Here is a 17,988-nt window from a genome sequence, read left to right on the forward strand (position 1 = left end):
CAATACTGCTGCCTACCACTCTGCACCACACGAGGCTGTGGTGTCCCCCAAAGCGGTGTCCCCCCAAAGGGTCAGACATGACTCGCTGCTTGCACAGGGGATCCTTCACCTTTTTTTCATCCTATAGGTGATTATGATGACTATTTGTTAGATTTATATCCTTCTGATCTCCAGAAGTGTCAAGTGCCTTACATAGGGATCTCCATTTGTTTTATTCCTCTAACAGCAATGTTGTGAAGTAGGTTGGGCTGAGAGACAGTGACTGTCCTGACTAAGCAAGAACCATGCCGAGACAAGGAAGAAGTCTCTAGTGTTTTATTACTGCTATAGTAGACAGAAAATCCTACCAAACTGAAGAAGCGTGGGAAAACCCAGACAGATGAACCCCAAAAGTCAAGGCGGGTCTGTTCTGTGTCTCTTTGAATGACAGCTCAAACTCTCTAAACTACACATGCGTTTTCGCCCCTGGACAGAGGCCCCCTCCTGCTCACCATCAGTACTCACGACAGTGACTGGCCCAAAGTCACCAGTTAGTTTCCATGGCTGAGGGAATACTTGAATCTGGACTGAAATGTAAAACCTATTCTACCGAAAACCTTTCAAGATTACTATCTTTGATACATAAATGAAATTATATTCACTGATAATGTATACATAACAAAACCTTTAGTGCTACTATTGGCTGACCAAGACTGATGAATGAATTCACATCATTGGTCATGTGGACCTGCTGTATCAGATTTTCAGAGCATTTTGAAAATAGTGTGTCTGTGAAAACAGAGATGAGAAATACTAGCAATGGATTGTGTACCTACGAGTGTACGTTTGTGAAAGACAAGAAGTCTTATCCTTTCATCTCTTATTGTTTAAGCAACCACAACACAGCCTTCAGAACCTCAGACTCTGCTATTCTTTTCCATTAGAAAACTGGTGATATTCAGCAGACTAGTTTGTTTAAATGCCAAATTTAATTCCCATCTTCTTCCTCCTCCTAGTAGAACCCAGATCAAGAAAACAATAAGAACAGTTTTAAATAAATGATCATACTAATATCATCAATCATTAAAAATAATACATATAAAAGTTGCAAAAGGCAAATTAATCTAACAGGTAACCTAAAAGACAGTCTGGTCCTAGAACAAAACAAGCAAATCATCAAATACCATCTTTTATTTTAAAGATTATAGCAGGGGGTTAGCCCTATTTTCCTTAGGGCAGAATTCCATAACTGGGGTTTGGCCTCTGAGAAGATCTCTCCCTTTCAAAGAACTTTAGACTGGTTTCAGTTCTTTCATTCCTAGCCAAGGTGATTGAGCAAGTGGTGAAAAATCAACTCTAAGTGCTCCTGGAAGAAATTGATTATTTGGTTTCAGGCTGGGCCATAGCAAAGATGGATTTGGTTGCCCTGATGTACGATCTTCACTGAGAGGATGATAGGGATGACTTGCTTCTGCTGGTGATACTGTTTTAAAGGTCTTTGATACCATGGAGCACGATGTCCTTTTAGAATGCTTTCTGGAGAAGGGGGTTGGGTGTTATGATTTTGTGGTGGTTCCTCCCCTACCTCATGGGAAGGATTCAGAAACTAGTATTGGGAAACTTCTGCTTTACTCCATGGTCATCAGATGGGGATTATTCTTCTCTCCCCAGGCTATTTAACATTTTTATGAGGATGTTGGACATGATCATCAAAAGTTGTGGAGCTGCATACCACCCTTTTCCATCCTTGGCAAGGGCACCAAGCTCATTGATTGGTCCTGCTTGGACTAGATGTGTTCTGGACAAGATGTAACAGGCTGAAATACAATCCACACAAGTCTGAGGGCTTGATGGTTGGGAGAGCTTTCAGTCAATCAATTTGAGGAAACTTTTATTGTTTACTAAGCACATATGCTGCTCCAATCATCAATCTGCTCTGAACAGCTTACAATCCTACCATATGTAATCAAAATTAAAACAGCAAAAATAGCCCAAATGATAAACAATATTATATATACTTTTTTTTCTTTCCTATGCCAGAGGAGGATAGTCTTCCCCTCAGGGCACAAGACCATTGTTTGGGGATGACTGTAGACCCAAACTGTTCCAGAGTGCTCAGGTCAGGATAATGGTTGGGGGTGTTTATTACCCTCTGGATGATTAATCAATTCCATTCTTTTTGATGTGGGCTAAGCTGACTTCCATTACCACACACTGGTTTCCTCCCAATCAGACTGTTGCTACAGGGGGATGCCCTATAGGTGGATGCACTTGAAGGAGGCGTGGAGATTGAAATGGGTCATAAATGTGACAGCTAGGCTCCATTTGAACTTCCCAGAAGAAGCAAATAACTTCTGTATTGGCTATGACGTCTGCTTGGAACCAACCAAGGTAAAGCTTTTTTAAGTGGCAGCACCAACACTCTGGAATTGTAATGACATGTAGGAATGACCTTGGAACACAGGAGGAAGAGCCACAGCCAAGAGAACAGTCTGATAAACAAAACTTGAGCCTGAAGGAGGAAGGTTCGTGAAAGCATCTCAGAAGGACCCTCCCTAGTTTTCAGGAGAGTAAAAGTGAAGGAAGGAGGGGTACTTTCAGACTTGCAACATTCTGTTAATGCAACCTTACAATAAAGATAGAGCTGGTACTCCTTGGTGTACTTCTTGTCTGGACTACCTCCAAGGGCTAACATCAACCTCGCAAGGTTCAGTCTATTCAGTCAGCCTCTTCATTTTAAAGAAAAAAAGTCTCAAAATATATTTTTGCTTGTTACCTTTCTCCTCATGGCAGCCCTATTTGCTGCCTGTTTTTATTGCTGATATCATGTATTTTATGCATGTTAATTGTATATTTAATTTTATTTTACAACTTTTCTACTAATTATTTTCATGTAATCGGAATGGTATGTGGGAATGACCTTGGGACACTTGGGACACAGGACTGTTTTGCTGTTTGCTTATGATTTTGATAATTCAATGTCGTTTACCTTGGGTGAGTTTTATTAGGTTATGATATTTTTTCCTGTTGTTAACTGCTGCAGGCCAGCCTGTGATCAGAAACATTTAGAATGGAATTGAACAAAATAAATGAACAAATAAATAAATATTCCCAGCCTTAGCACTGTGAAGTGAACTCTCTGGAACTATGAGCAGGGCCTCCCTAGGTAACCTTATTGTATGAGTTGGATGGTATTGGGGGAAGCAGACGTATAAGCACATTGGCTTAAGCCATTTAGTAACAGCTATTTTTGGGACAGATTTCTAAAAATGGATTTTAATAAGGGCAGAAAATGTTCTCACCTCTTCTGTATATTCTTTCTTAAGTGGTGCACCAGCTATAACCTGAAATTACAAACAAATAATTAAAGAATTGTCATACAATTTAGACACACCTAAATATGTGATTTCATGATTTCTGGAATAGAGAAACCCTTTAAAACTTCCATTTGAATGTTTATATAAAAGCCATAAATTTTAGTCTTTTAACATGTATTTTACCTTAATTACCAGCATTTTAATAGGGGGATTTTGGAATGGTGTTTTTTCCTCATAAATCTGTACTATATCTGAGTAAGCAGATTATCAGTGCAATGCATTTTGGCAACACCAAATCTCTAGTACTTTGCAAGTCCAAATGCAACCAGACAATACTAGATTCAAGTTCTGAATCTAGTTTTTAACCTGAAAATAAAGCTATTTCATTTAACTGAGTTTTAATCATAATACTGTGAAGTTAGTATATCTAATAATCGACACTACTTTCTGTGCTACCAAATAAGTATTTCTCACCCTCTGTTTGAATGGGAATTTGAAGAAGAGAAGCAGTTGCAGGAGGTCTCAAATCCTTCTCTTTGCCTCGAGAAGTACTCCCCTGCCTTCCATCTCTATCCCAATTCATGTCAATCATCCTTCCTTCAGACTTCCTATGTGGTTAAAGCAACTTAAGGAAAATTCAGCTGAGCAAGAGAAACTATATGAAGGGAAGGTTAGGGAACCACTGCTCTTGGATTATATTCTGTGAACTGGTTAGAGCAGTGTTTTTCAACCTTAGCAACTTGAAGGTGTGTAGACTTCAACTCCAAGAATTCATCAGCCAGCATGAAACACTGCATTAGAAGCTTGAATGGGCACAAAAATAAACAAAGCATAAGAAGGAAATCATCAACAAACTACATTCCTTCATTTGCTCATCACACCAAGCCAGAGTTTGTAATGGGAAAGACAACAATAAACCATAGCTTCGAACTGTGATTTACAGCCTAACTCTAAGTACAGCTTAGTCCCTAACTCTGTTTGCCCATCAAATAAAGCTCTTTAAAACCAACCTAATGGCTTAGTACAATATGTCAATCCAGTTAATAAATTCCAGCTTTCTGCTAAGAAATCATGTTCTTGCCAAATCCTGAACAATCCTATTACTCAAAAACAATTACTAAGAAGTATAAATCTAGTAAACTACACCTGGTAATAATTCAGTGGAAATACAAAAAGAAAAGAAAAGAAAAGAAATCCTAGGAAGGTGAACTAAAAATGTTCAGGGGAAAACATTTAGATTATGGATTATTTGTTGGTCAGTTGTTTTTCTTGATTAGACTGTATATCTTGTGTTTAGTGGGAAAAAAGGTGAATCTGGGCTTCTTAAAAAAATATTTTAGTTGTGCAGTCTCCTTGAGGCCTCAAAGAAATGCATTCTTGATATCAGACAACAGAGTTGTCAGGTGTAGAATTATTGATATTTTTTACTGAGTCTGCAAACCTCTATACTCAAAAGATGTGAAGAGAATAACACATAATATTAAGGCTGCATTCCAGAATAACAGTATTACGGCTGCATGCCAGCAAGAAGAATGGACTTTATACTGCCCAAAGTATAAGCGAGAGAACACATTTGCAAAGTATTCAGTAGAAAAAGTGCAGAAATATTGTAAAGATAAGGATCTTTGAGGGAGTTTTAGCATGAAGTTGAAGTATTAACATAAAATACTGCAGCTGGACAAATCTGGGCAAACACTAGATGGTAGCAGAGTTAGAGTTTTCGGTAATTCTTTGCTGCCATCCAACTTTTTACAGCTCAGATATAGTAGCTTCTCAAGAATGAAGGAGTGAGCCAAAAAAAACATAGAGAAACAAAAATAAAGACAAGAAATGTATAGGTGCGAAGGCAGTGAGGGATCAGTAACAGAAACTGCAGCCTGACATTATAACCAAAGTAGCTAGCATCTATCTATCTATCTATCTATCTATCTATCTATCTATCTATCTATCTATCTATCTATCTATCTATCTATCAAATTTGTCACCGCCCATCTCCTCCCACTGGAGGGACTCTGGACAGTTATATAATCTTGGAAGCAAGATTGTAGAAGTAGGAACAGTAAGTATTTGTAGTTAAACAGCAGCATCCAGTAGCATGGAAATTTGAAAAGCCATGGGAAACAGGGCGGGGGGAAGGATCAAGCTCAAACAAGAAATAAAAATTAAAGAGGAAAAAAGTGCAGAATCAAAAGATAAAAGCCAGACTGCATGCCTGGATGACAGGCTGAGAGAACAGAAAGTAATGCAAGAATTTTGGGAGGGAAGAGTAAAAACTAAGCTCTAATATATGTAACTCAAAGTATTGCTACAATCCAGATTTTTAAAAAAGATAGACAGACAGGGTACAATTTAGTCGAGTTGAGCACTTGTGGTTAGTAATTCCCTCCCACTGAATTTAACAGATCAAAGTTCTTAACTTTGGCTGGAATGTACCCATAGTTGGCTTAAATAAGGAAATAATTAAGGGGGTGTAAGAAACAGACTTAGGAACTAGCAGTGGGTGATAGTTCAGACTGTGGGACCCTGAGCCAGTTAGTGCAATGTAAAGGATGAACTTCAAGGGTAAAAGAGAAAAGCAAGAAAAACAACAAGCAGATTTCATTCCATTTCCTAAGTCATGTTGAGAGCTGTCCTTTTTAATACCTCTAAAACTGTTGTCCACAAAGACAATGCAGTGAGAGACTGTTAATTGGCTTGCAATGCACTAGGAGTCATTCTAACCATTTCCAAAACTGAAATGTTTATACATATTTCAAACGATAAGGGATTTAAAAAGTAGGGAGTTCTGAAGATTTATTCTTTGTTTTATTTGAGAGGTAGAGGCACTTACATTTGGCCCCCCTCCATGCATCTTCAAAGCTCTCACTGTAGCCACAAGCACAACCACACTGGGAATCAAGCCAGAAGCTCTGCATTTGATGTGGAAGAATTTCTCCATTCCAATATCAGCACCAAAACCAGCTTCAGTTACTATTGGGAATAAAGGGTTAATTTAAGTTGGAGTGGATCAGTGAACCCAGGAAATGTTGCCATTTGACTATCAGTTTAGCATATTCACAAGTAGCTTCATCTGTGCAGACACTTCTCTAATGATAAGATGCTCATCATGAATGACCCTGTTTTCATAGAAACATGTGGTGCCTTTATTTTTATACAGTGGGAAATTCTCCCAAGCTTGAAGTTTCGATCACTTCATACATACATACATACATACATACATCCTAGCATTTGTTTTCTACACATTTACACAATGTACATACAAACAATTAACTATCCATTTCTGAGAAAAAAAATCCTCCGTTAAAATTAATGCATTACTAGAGCAGCTTTGGTATTACTTAGCCAAATAATTACTTCAGTACAAATATTTGTTGTTTGCTTCTTAGATTTATACCCCACTTTTCTTTCAGGAAAGCATATATAGCTTTTTCTCCGCCTTATTTTCTCATAACAACAATCCTTCATAGAAAGTGATTTTTTACCACATTTTAGCTACTCCCTGAAGAAGTACACACATAATTAGGGCCAGACTAGAAAGCTCTATCCACATAGTGAGAAACATCTTTTGCACAAAGATTACTACTTCAGTCCAGTTTCACATGTCAGAGACTTTACCAAATCTTCACAAAGTTTGGAAAATCTTCATATGATCAAGAGCATGTGATCTGTTCACATGGTAAGCTGCCTTAAAAATATCTCCCGGACATCAGCTTGTTACATCTAGTTAATTTAACAGAACTATTGAAATCAAAGGGACTTATTAGTAAAACTACTTCAGGTTCACTGATTTGAATGCATCTGTTCTAAGCAAGGATCCAACCCATTATCTTTTGGTAAAGACTTCACAATATTAGCTCTGAAAAATTCTTATCCTGCAAGTTAAGGGACCTCCCCACAACTTATACATGCCATCTGGGGAGCTTCAAAATTGGCAAAATAGCAGATGAGGTATCACAGTGCAAGCCCCACCCCTCTTGTACATGTGTCAACATTGCATGTTTAGAATGGGCTGTGCTTGCTCCATCTGCCATCTTGCTGATTCTGACACACCTACCCACCAAGGCTGAACTTGTACGCAAAGGATAATTTATAGGAAGCAGTAGGAAGAGACTGTAGTAAAAAGTGTCAACCTTTCAAGGTGATCTGTTCAGGAAACAGACACTGCAAGGATTACAGGAATGTTCTTTATTGTTGTAGGGTATAATAACAGAATCTTGAAAACCTATCAGATTTCCTTTCCACTCCATTTTATACCAAACAGAATCAAAGCAGGGTTATTTTGAGTTTCTTTCTCATACTTTCCTAGGACCAAGTTTCTGTTTTTCCTGCCCCATTCCTCCATCAAGATTATTACATTTCTTTACAAACAGACTAATTGTTTCTGAATAAAAGTTACTGTATGAATATGCTATGCCACTAATAAGTGTGACTGACTTACTGTCATACTCTAGGGATAAATATGATTAAAAAAATAGTTGTTACCTGTTAACAACTGAAACCTATTTAAATAGTCTGGATCAGATAATGACCTACATGACTAGTATTCTATGTAAATAAATCAGCCATTATACGATCCAAGGAAAATTTGCTTATGGTTCATCAGTGAATTGACATTTACTTCTCCCCGGTTTATAATTTAGAGAAAATAGTATTACTGCACATTCTAAAATACAGTTGTTTTCAGAAAACATAGGAATATAAGACTTGGGGGAAGAAATCCAACTTTAGGTTGAATTAGGAAAATCTGAGGTCCAAAATATCAGAAATATTTAATACAATGAAACCGGGGAGCAAAAACATAAGTTTCACAAACATAAAATCAGGAGTACAGACATTCTGACTGGTGAGAGAGGAAGGAAACAGGATGCAGTGTAAAGGCCGCTAGGATGAAGGTGACCAACTGCAAAGGAAATAAAAGGAGAGAGTAAATGTAAAGATAAAGCCATGTGCCAAAGCCATGTACTTTGACCCTTGTTTGTGCTCAAATATTCAACACAATCACTTTTGTATTATTTCCTGCTGGCAAATCAGAGTGCCAATGAAAATATAACCAGACAGAGGTCAGTAGGACAAAAAAGATTCCAACTAGTCTTTGTTTAATAATCATGTAACTATGGAGGCTAGTTATGTAGATGTAACTAAAGAATAAATGTTTAATTTCAAGGCTCCATGTTTGTATAATGCTCTTCAGGCATTCATACTATGTGTAGGTTCTACATATAAGGAGAAGAAACCAAAGCAGGCCTATTATCTCAGCTTGGCTCCCACATCATCCTCTTTGCTTTCCAGGACTGTGTGTGAAATAATGTATCCTCTGCGTGACTGAAAATCAGGGTTCCAAAAGGAGGCTGTCTGTGGTCCACAAAGGTTCTCTACATGTGAAAAAAAAAGAGGAACAACAAGAATGTGAACTGTATTTGGGATTGATTACCCAATCCTGACATTGGGTATCTCAGTCATTAGAATGCTTTAAGGAGGGTGTATGTGTGTGTTTGTGTGTGAATACAGACCCACATCTTTTTCTTAAGGTGCACCTTAGAGTGGTTTTTCCAGACCAAAGGGGAAAAAAAAAAGGTTGGAAAATATATAGAGGAAAAACTAGAACTGCACATATGCCAAGAAAAGAGAGGTAAAGAGTATATGTAGATGAAAAAAGAAAGACAAATTAAGAGAAATGCCTTTATTTTTCTTTTCACTAGTAGATAATGTATGTGAATGTGAATTTATGTGATACAGTAGATAATGTATGTGAATGCATATAATCTCACATAGGCTATCGGGGGAATTTAAAGAAAAAACTCAAAGCATTCTGACAATGCAGCATTTATGGTTCATATCATCTACACTCTTGGTGCAAGTATTAACATGGAACATGTTTTTAGAAACTATTTTTTACGGACCCACTAAATTACAGACTAAAAATCAAAACAATGTACAGACTGAAGAAAACAGCCACTACACTACAGTTTAACACAGTTCCATATGAGCTCCGAATCCAACAGTGAACATTAACATGGCAGGGGACCTTATAAAATCAGATGAAACGTTTTTGTTTGGAAGGATACAAATGCAATAGATAAGAAAATTAATTTATCCAGTACTAAAATACCTCATAAACAGGCAGATTTCAACAAAACAGATCTTTGCACAATAAGCATTTAGGGTCAACACATCAACATCAAAAACCAAGACAGCACACTGGAAGAGAGCACTAGAAAAAATGCACACTAGGCTGTTTTACGACATGGAATAGTGGACGCCAAATTCCAGAACAATGCAAGAGGAAATGGAAATTCTGAATTGCTGGTGGCCATATAATTCTACGATGTAAACACAGCTCTCCTTCTGCAGCTGTCAGCAAGGAAACTATCAAGTTCAAAGTTACAGAAGCACATGAACTCTAACCCCAAAGATCCAAGGCATTTTGGTTGGGGAGCAATGCTTGGTGTTTTTTTGTAAAAGAGCACATCACTAAACACAACAGCTGCCAAAATAAACCAGGATAGATCAAGATTCATCTGAAAGGATGCCACATTTTTTTTGTTACAACAGCAAGGGTAAATGAACTAGATGTTTTTACAACATGACCCCACATCTCTTCCTAAATGAGCAACTGTGGAACGTATTGCCCTCAGATCTTTCCACGTGTTCCAAATGATTCTATAAACTTGCCCTGCACAGTAACTCTCTAATACATTTCAGATGCTCAATGCATGTCCTATAATGCATGTTTTAAATCATACAAGCCTGGGCTGAAAGGAAAAAGACACATACAATCTACAGGTATTACTTTATCTTTATAGAATGCCATTTGAGGTTTCAAACAATTTAACATCCCAAGATAAATTAGCAGTTCTTTCCAGGAACAGCAGCTGGACTAGAGAGGGACAGAGTCTGCATGGAATTACAAAGGATGGGCTAAAGGTAAGCACACCCTCTCCTCATTCAAATGCCCCCTGAACCTCTTTTTGGTTTAAAATAACAACTTTGGAGGGAAACAAAAAGAGAGAGAGGTTCAAGTAAATGTCACGTCAAGATTCATTTTCAAACTATGTATCAGACCAATTCACCTCACAGGGTTGTTGTGGGGAAAATAGGAGGAGGAAGGAGCATTAGGTATGTTCGCCACCTTGAGTTATTTATAAAAAATAATAAAGGCAGGATAGGAAAGCAAGCAAGCAAGCAAGCAGGCAAGCATTTACCACCAGTGCTTGCCTATCCTCAGGTGAGCAACCTACAGCTCCAAAGCTGTGTGAGGACTCCAAGCCCAATTTTGCTCCTCCTTCTCTGACTTTGAAAATTGATGGTGGAATTTCTTGCAATTTTGAGTTAAAAAACTTTAAAAATGGTTGTGTAAGTCCTAAAATATGCGTAATATATTTTTCTTGATAAACAAAACCCAAAACTTTCTTCCCGCAAAACAGGAACAAGAAAATCATGGTTCTACCAGGAATGATTCTGGCTCTGACCACTTTTTACCATCGCCCAACATACTGAGATACTTCCCTGACAAATGGTAATTAAGCCAGCAAAACATTGCCCCACTTTGATTAAGCCCAAATCACATATAATTATTAATTACCTTTTTGATAATGCCTTATATGGGTAAGCTGCCTGTAATCTACTGGAATACTGATAAAATCTATTTTTTTAGAAGTCATGAATTATGAGATATTCTTTGGACAAAAATTCAAAGCTACTGTTTTGTATAGGTGAAGAGATATTTTATCAATTCCCTCTGCAAACAGAACAACCTCAAATACTTGTTTCCAGTTGAAATTAAATTGATTAGATTTGACATTAAATCTCCAACCCTGCACTTCCTTTAGAAGCTAGCACAATAAGGTTGTTCAAAAGGTGGATAGTTCATGCCCACTTTTCTAAATGTAAGAAGCTGAACTATTTTTATGAACAGTGCTGTGATGACAGTAATTAAATGAAATTCAGGATTCTGGTGTTACTACATTCACTGTTGCTATAAGAAATAATAACTACAGCAGCAGCAGCAACTAATATTTTTCAACCAAGATTGTTTTAGACAATCTTAATGTTAAAAAAAAAACACCACTGAACCTGCCCCCATTAAACACACGTTTGCTCATCAGATGATATCCAATGATGTTTCAAGCTAAAAACTGTTTCAATTTTTGCATTACATTGCTAACAAATACCTGTTTACTAGAGACCTGTGGCCTAAGAGTTATCTGGTAAATTCCAATCCATGTAGGCAAGTCTTTATTTGTCTGGGGGTACTCCACCCCACAGCTGCAGTCCATTTCTTTGTGTCTGTGATCCAAAGTTTTATATTTGAAAATGTTTGTGTATCTTAAAGCCTTGGAGTGCTCCTACCAGAATATGAATTATAAAATAGGGAAAGAAGGAAAAGGAGAAAGGCAGTGGCTACAACAAAGAGAGCAGGAATCATAGTTTTAACTATAAATATTAGCTTTAGACAAGGAAGGGATAATCTTCTGCAATGTGCGTATGTTCATTTTGATGTAATCTCCCTGAAAAAATAAAAGGTTCCTTATCTGATGCAAATGACATGGCCCCTCTGGTATTTTCCCAACCAGCTTTGGAGGTAAAAGAAAGAGAGGGAAAGGATGACTGGCTCCAGGTCTCCCAAAAAAGTTTTGCAAATGAATGTGCATTTAAATCAGAGCTTTTTTGACTACCACTCCACTTCCTGATAGTCAAACAAATTAGCATCTGCAATCAGGATCAGCCTCCAAATCAGGAGGCATGGCTTCTAAGAAGGAAGACGCTCAACAGACAAAAATAAAGGCACTGAATGGAGAGGGCGAGGGAAGGAAGAAACTTAGTAACAAATATTTTTGCAAGCAAATGTGTTCACTTTAAAAGTACGGTATAGTGGTTGGCCTGTAGAGACGCCTGCAGTAGAATGGCATCATGTTCCATCTGAATTCCAGGATGCTCTTCCCTGAAGTTGGAAACTGCTGGAAACAGAGGAACCCAAATATCTCTTCACACACATGCACACACACAAATGGGATAGGTTTAGAGAGCAGAGTTTGCAATTCACAGAGATAACAAGAGATGTTACACGAGCGATGGCCACTACTGAGTTAGAGTAATTGATGTCTCCATCATTAAGTGCAATCATCCAGGACAGCATAAGTTCTTAAGCTAATCAATCAATTTTTATTTTGGTCATAGACCAGTATAAAACCAATAACGTAACAATTACTGTAAATTAGAAATAAAAATAAAAAGTCATATTGATAGAATAAAATAAGATAAAGATAAAATTATTACTGTAAAATTATAAAGTACAGGTATTAAAATGCAAAAGAATCCTATAAAATAATTAAATTTTACAAAGAATAATCTAAATACTATGAACTAAGGCAAAAAATTATAAAAGGGCATAAGGAATACAAGAACTTAAGTCATTCATCTCATCAGTGCAGAGCTCTGCCCCAATTTAAGTCACAGGCCACCAAATGGCTAACACATCCCTTTATAACATTCCATTATCATAAAAGCTTATTTTTTTTCCCAACAATGTAGGCCCACCAAAAAGAAACAAAAACACTAGAAGACGCTCCATATATTTACTGTAAACTATGTTTTTCCCTTAATGAAGAGAATCCCACTCAGTTGACAGAACTGTGTGTACAAAGTGTTTTTTCTACCCCAAGTAATCACTATATATACTGGGATTTCTTATGGTCTCAACTGCAAGATGAAGCCTTGCATTGATTTATCAACACAGGAAACAATGATAAGCATCATATCATTCCCAGATTGAAAAGTACATAGTTTTCAATGATGTCCTAGAAAGTGCCCAAAACAAAAATAAGCTTTTTATGTCAGATTGAAGCAATTACTGCAGAGTCCCAAGGTATTGCCCATAAAGATGGACCAGTGATCCTCTAATGCAATGTTTCTCAACCTTGGCAGCTTGAAGATGTGTGAACTTCAACTCCCAGAATTCTCCAGCCAGCAAGGCTGGCTTAGGAATTCTGGGAGTTGAAGTCCACACATCTTCAAGTTGCCAAGGTTGAGAAACACTGCTCTAATGAAATGTAGTTGGATGACAAAGCTGCTTTCCAACTCCAAATTGCTGCCTTGACAATTCACATGGAGTTTCAGATGCATGCCTGACTCTAGTCTTGTTTTTATTATTTATTAAACAGATTTATAAGGCTGTTCAACTCACACACGGTGACTCTGGGCAGCTTACTGTTCTCTAATAGCATACCTGCTTCCCAATTAATGGTTTATTTGCCCTTGAATTTACTCATTCACTTTTGCTCATTATATGAAGATAAATTGCACAAATCAGGCAAGGGAGGAGGAGGGCCCGCTGTTACCATTTCCCGTCTCGTGCATGTCTAACCTGAGCTGGAGAATCCCTTTATTTTGTGAACTGAAAGGAATGAGTTACAAGAAGCAGCTTTTTTGACTGTGTGATGGATCTGATTAATACTGGAAGGAAGGGAGGGAGGGAAGATGTAGAATATTTTGCCTATGGCTGACAAAGAATTTCTCTGTGTTATCTCTATTTTGCTATGGGGAAAATCTGCTGAAGTGTTGCATATTAGGTCTTTAAATTATAAAGAGATATGGTGATAGACCAATGTTTGTTAGCAGACATGTACAGAGCAGAATATTAACACTCTCTGACACATCAATCTTTCATAAAGGCCACAAACCTGAAATGCTGAAAACAAGCATTGAGAAGGTAAAGGCAATTAATTCTTTTATACAGCAAACATCAAGAGGTTCTAAAAACACTCGGCATTTGCTAAAACTATGCTAAGTTCTGGGGAATCCCTTCTGTCTTGTGACTTTGCTTTTTTATGCAGCATGCATCTTTGCAAGCTGGCAGGGAGTGTAACAGCTGCTGTTGCTATCTATACATTTTGAAAAACGTTCTCACAGGAGACTAAACTGTGGAACAAACCCACTTCACCTACCATTGTGCAGCTTGCACTACAGTAACAGAACTTACCTTTTTCCAGGCACAATTCCAAGGGTGGACTTAACCAGGAAAGCCCTAAATAGCATGGAATCTGAAGGACTGTCTTTGTACTCTTTTCTTGGATGCTTTGATTCAGGATCCAATTTCATTGTTACAGTCACAATGCTCAAGCCTATTGGTTTTTCTGGAGACCTTGATAACAATGCATGGTTGACTGTGACAAGACATGTCTTAGTAGCAATTCCTCTTAGATGACCTCCCATTGCCTTAAGCGCTATATTGAAAAGACTGAGATTGTTGTGTTTTGGCCTGTCCTTCCCAGCTTCTACTGAGTCTTTCCCCGTTTGTCTTCAGAGCTCCCAGATTCCTCTAGTTTCCTGCAGCCTTGGGCTTTGACCAACAAGACTTTAGTTTTATTGGTGATGCCTTGCTTGTCTGATACCTAGATTATTGTGATAGTCACCTGGCAGGTGTTTTCAATACTTCTTTCTATCCCCCAAGTTTAGTCTAGAATAGTGTCAAATGACCTTCCAAATTAATCTCATGTCTCAATACAGCATAGGACTCTTTACTGGCTCCTGATTTGAGCCAAAGGCCAGTTTAAACTACTGGTGCTTGGGCTTATAGCTGTTCAGCCACAAAACTCCCCACTCTCTGCCTGCCCTTATTGCTCCCTCTGGTCCTTTTTGTTCTTCTTTGAGGAGGACCTTCTTCTGATTTCTTGCTCCATGGTCATGACGACAGGTTCCCATTCTTTAGGGATCTAGCCTTCCAAATCTGGAATTAGCTCTCTTCTATATACAAATTTAATGGTCTTTAATTATATTTTATTTGATTAGTGGGTTAGTGTAGGTTCTGGTTGTTCCACTCCAGTGTACAATATTAGGTTAACACATTTATTATGGTTGTGTGTGTTTGTGGGGGGCTCCTATGTGTTGGTTGTTTATATTTGTTTACTGGACTCTGAACTAATTTCATTGGATTTATTTGTAATCATTTTATTTATTTATTTATTTATCATATAAATAATTTATATGGCCATCCATCTCTCATAAAGTGACTCTGGGCAGCGTACAACAATTAATTAAAACAAAAAGTATATATAAAAACAATCATTAAAATGTATAAATTACTGTGGTTGGTTTGCTCAGTTCTGTGCCTTGTTAAAGGCAGGTAATAAATAGCAATAATAATAATTTCTCTGTACAAATGAGAAAAAAATGCATTCTATTCTTCAGACTAGTCAGAAAGATACTAATTTTATTTATAATCTTTTGGTAGTCTGTATATTACTTTGCATCATCTCTTATCTCGCAGGGAGAAAATGTTTACCTATAGAAGTCAGCACTATCTTGTGGTTTGCCTGGAGCACTTCTGTTGCATTCTGTTTTGCTTTTTCTTGTGAAATTTCTTTTAGTTATTAATCCTGATCAAGGCAACTCTGTAATTCCTTTTCTATAAAGTTGAATATATGCATTTGAAAACTGAACATTTAATGGAGGTTATACGTAAAGTTTGATTTTGCATATCTTTGGTGATGTTGGTCTATCTCCCAGTGAGGAGCCAAAGGCTAAAAACTCTAATCTCACATCCTTAAGGCCAGGAGGTAGCATTGTTGAAATAATTTCAACTTTTGTATTTTTGACCTAGCAGTTAGCAGGAAGGCAGCACAGACTCTGAGAGCTTTTTCTCTCACACACACTGAGATTAGGGGAAAGATGCTAGGTGGGTGCTCTGTGGAAGACAACTAGTGGCAGCAGTAACTACAAAGCTGCTAACCCATGCAGGAAGCAGGGACAGGGTGTGAAGACCCAAAGGGCTTTGTGGAGGAGACGTTTGAGACTCATCCTTTTCTTCTATGGGCTCATCTGTTCTACTACATACATTTATAAAAAGCAGCATACATATAGAAAAGTAAGTAAAGCATAAATGTGTTAAGTAAGCAAACATACACTTGCTGAGTGTACACAGTAGTATAAATACAAATAGTATCAAACTTGATTTTCCTCCTTATATTCTTTGTTTAAATCTAAGAGTTTGTATTTTATTTCTTGGAGATGACGTTTCATTGAAATAGACTTTTGGGAATTGGCCCAAAGATTCCTTTCCTCTACGTCATTGTGCTAATGGTTTCATTGGCACTGGTCCGACTGTTATCGATAGTGCCACTCCTGAGTATAAGATCTAGACTAAGGCAACATTAAGACTTTATGTTATTTTATTACTCTGTATGTTACTTTCACAATAAAGCAACTTGTTAAGAGTCTTAAAAATGGAGCTGATTGATTTTATGTTTTAAGTAAACAAGCCTGCATGTAGACATTGATTGCCAGGGATACTTTCCTGGAAATTAATCAACACAATAAAATTAATATTATAACAATATACTTTGGACACTGTTTCACAGGAAACATCATGCTGTGGCTTTCCTTTTTTTGTCTCTACATATCATCGCTGGGTCTCTCAACAAACCCAGTTATTAACACTTTTTCAAGGAATAATCCAGCTTCTTATGGTATTTGGTCTGAGAAGAGACACAGCTGAAGAGAATGAAACAAGGCCGCTGGGGCAATCTTTGTTTAAATTATGATGTAATTCCAAATGATAGTCCTGTATGCTGGAAAGATTATTTCCCACAAGAAATAATTATTTGCAGAGATTTGCTCATGGCTTATTAGGGAAGTGGATGACAAAGAAACAGAGGAAAATAAACCAGTGTCTTTATGAATAATTGTTAAAGAGTTTTCAGATAAAATACTTTCTCTCTTCATTTGCAAACTTTTCTATTGTTTCATGATTTATTAATTCTAAGCTTGTCCCTGAAATACTACATTGTCTCATAAGGACAAACAACTCCAATAAATGGACAGAATATAGACAGAGACAAAAATAAAATCTGCATTCCTTCAATTTTCCTTATATATTACAATTCTTATTCATATTATGATAAATATGTGTTTGGCATCAATTTTAACAGCTGAATACTATTCACTTATGGCCAAGTAGGCTATGCATTTAACCAACAAATAAATCAACAAACGTCCCTTCTCTTCTAAAACATTTAGCATACTGTCTAACCAAGAGACATGATTTCCTGCCTCTGCTTACATGATTGGCTGCTATAGAACACAGAAATACAACTTTTCTCCAGGGGAAAGCTGTATTAAACCCTGGGATGGGATTTTTTAGCAGCCTGAGTGTTGACTGCCTCCCAAGACATGTCCTGGGAGCAAGGTGACATGTGGGAAATACATCCTCCTGCATTTATTTTCACTTCCCAAATCCCCACTCCTCAGGGCCAAATCCTCTCAGCAGACAGAGCAGTCTGATCAATGGGGTTTAAGGGCAGGGCTTTTGCCTGGAATTTGGCTGGCCAAGTAGAGACATCTTGCAAGCTTGAAGTTCTTTACACATTACAGAGGCGAAGGAAACAGACATATATGTGTATTTTTAATGACCACTGTGTATGTGTTCCAATTGGACAGGAGTTTGTACTCTTCACCAGCACTGTAGTGCTACCTCTCTGTAAATTATAGCTTTTTCACACCACCTGTTATCTGAAATGCAGTGGGGAGTAAGATTAAATTGCAGCTAAGCACTGAGAGTAATAATTCTCCTTGTGCACAATTCTTAATCAATATTTGATCCAACACTCAGGGAAAGAGAGCTTAATTTAGGTAAGAAAGCATTTTCTTAATTAGAAAAGAAATAGGACCACAATGGTAGAAAGGAACTACTACAATG

At 37.4% G+C, this 17,988-nt stretch overlaps 1 protein-coding gene across 1 annotated transcript in view; it reads right to left on the reverse strand.

The window, feature by feature from the left end:
* The window catches only part of MTHFD1L (methylenetetrahydrofolate dehydrogenase (NADP+ dependent) 1 like), a 110,357-nt gene that overhangs the window by 40,889 nt on the left and 51,480 nt on the right, over positions 1-17,988 (reverse strand). The window contains exons 21-22 of the mRNA XM_063293842.1: positions 6,127-6,266; positions 3,282-3,323 (exon numbers count right to left, since the gene is read on the reverse strand). Of these exons, the coding sequence (XP_063149912.1) occupies positions 3,282-3,323; positions 6,127-6,266 (182 nt within the window). The remainder of the gene's footprint in view (positions 1-3,281; positions 3,324-6,126; positions 6,267-17,988) is intronic.

This window comes from Candoia aspera, chromosome 1 (assembly GCF_035149785.1).
Source record: "Candoia aspera isolate rCanAsp1 chromosome 1, rCanAsp1.hap2, whole genome shotgun sequence".
Taxonomy (NCBI): Eukaryota; Metazoa; Chordata; class Lepidosauria; order Squamata; family Boidae; genus Candoia; species Candoia aspera.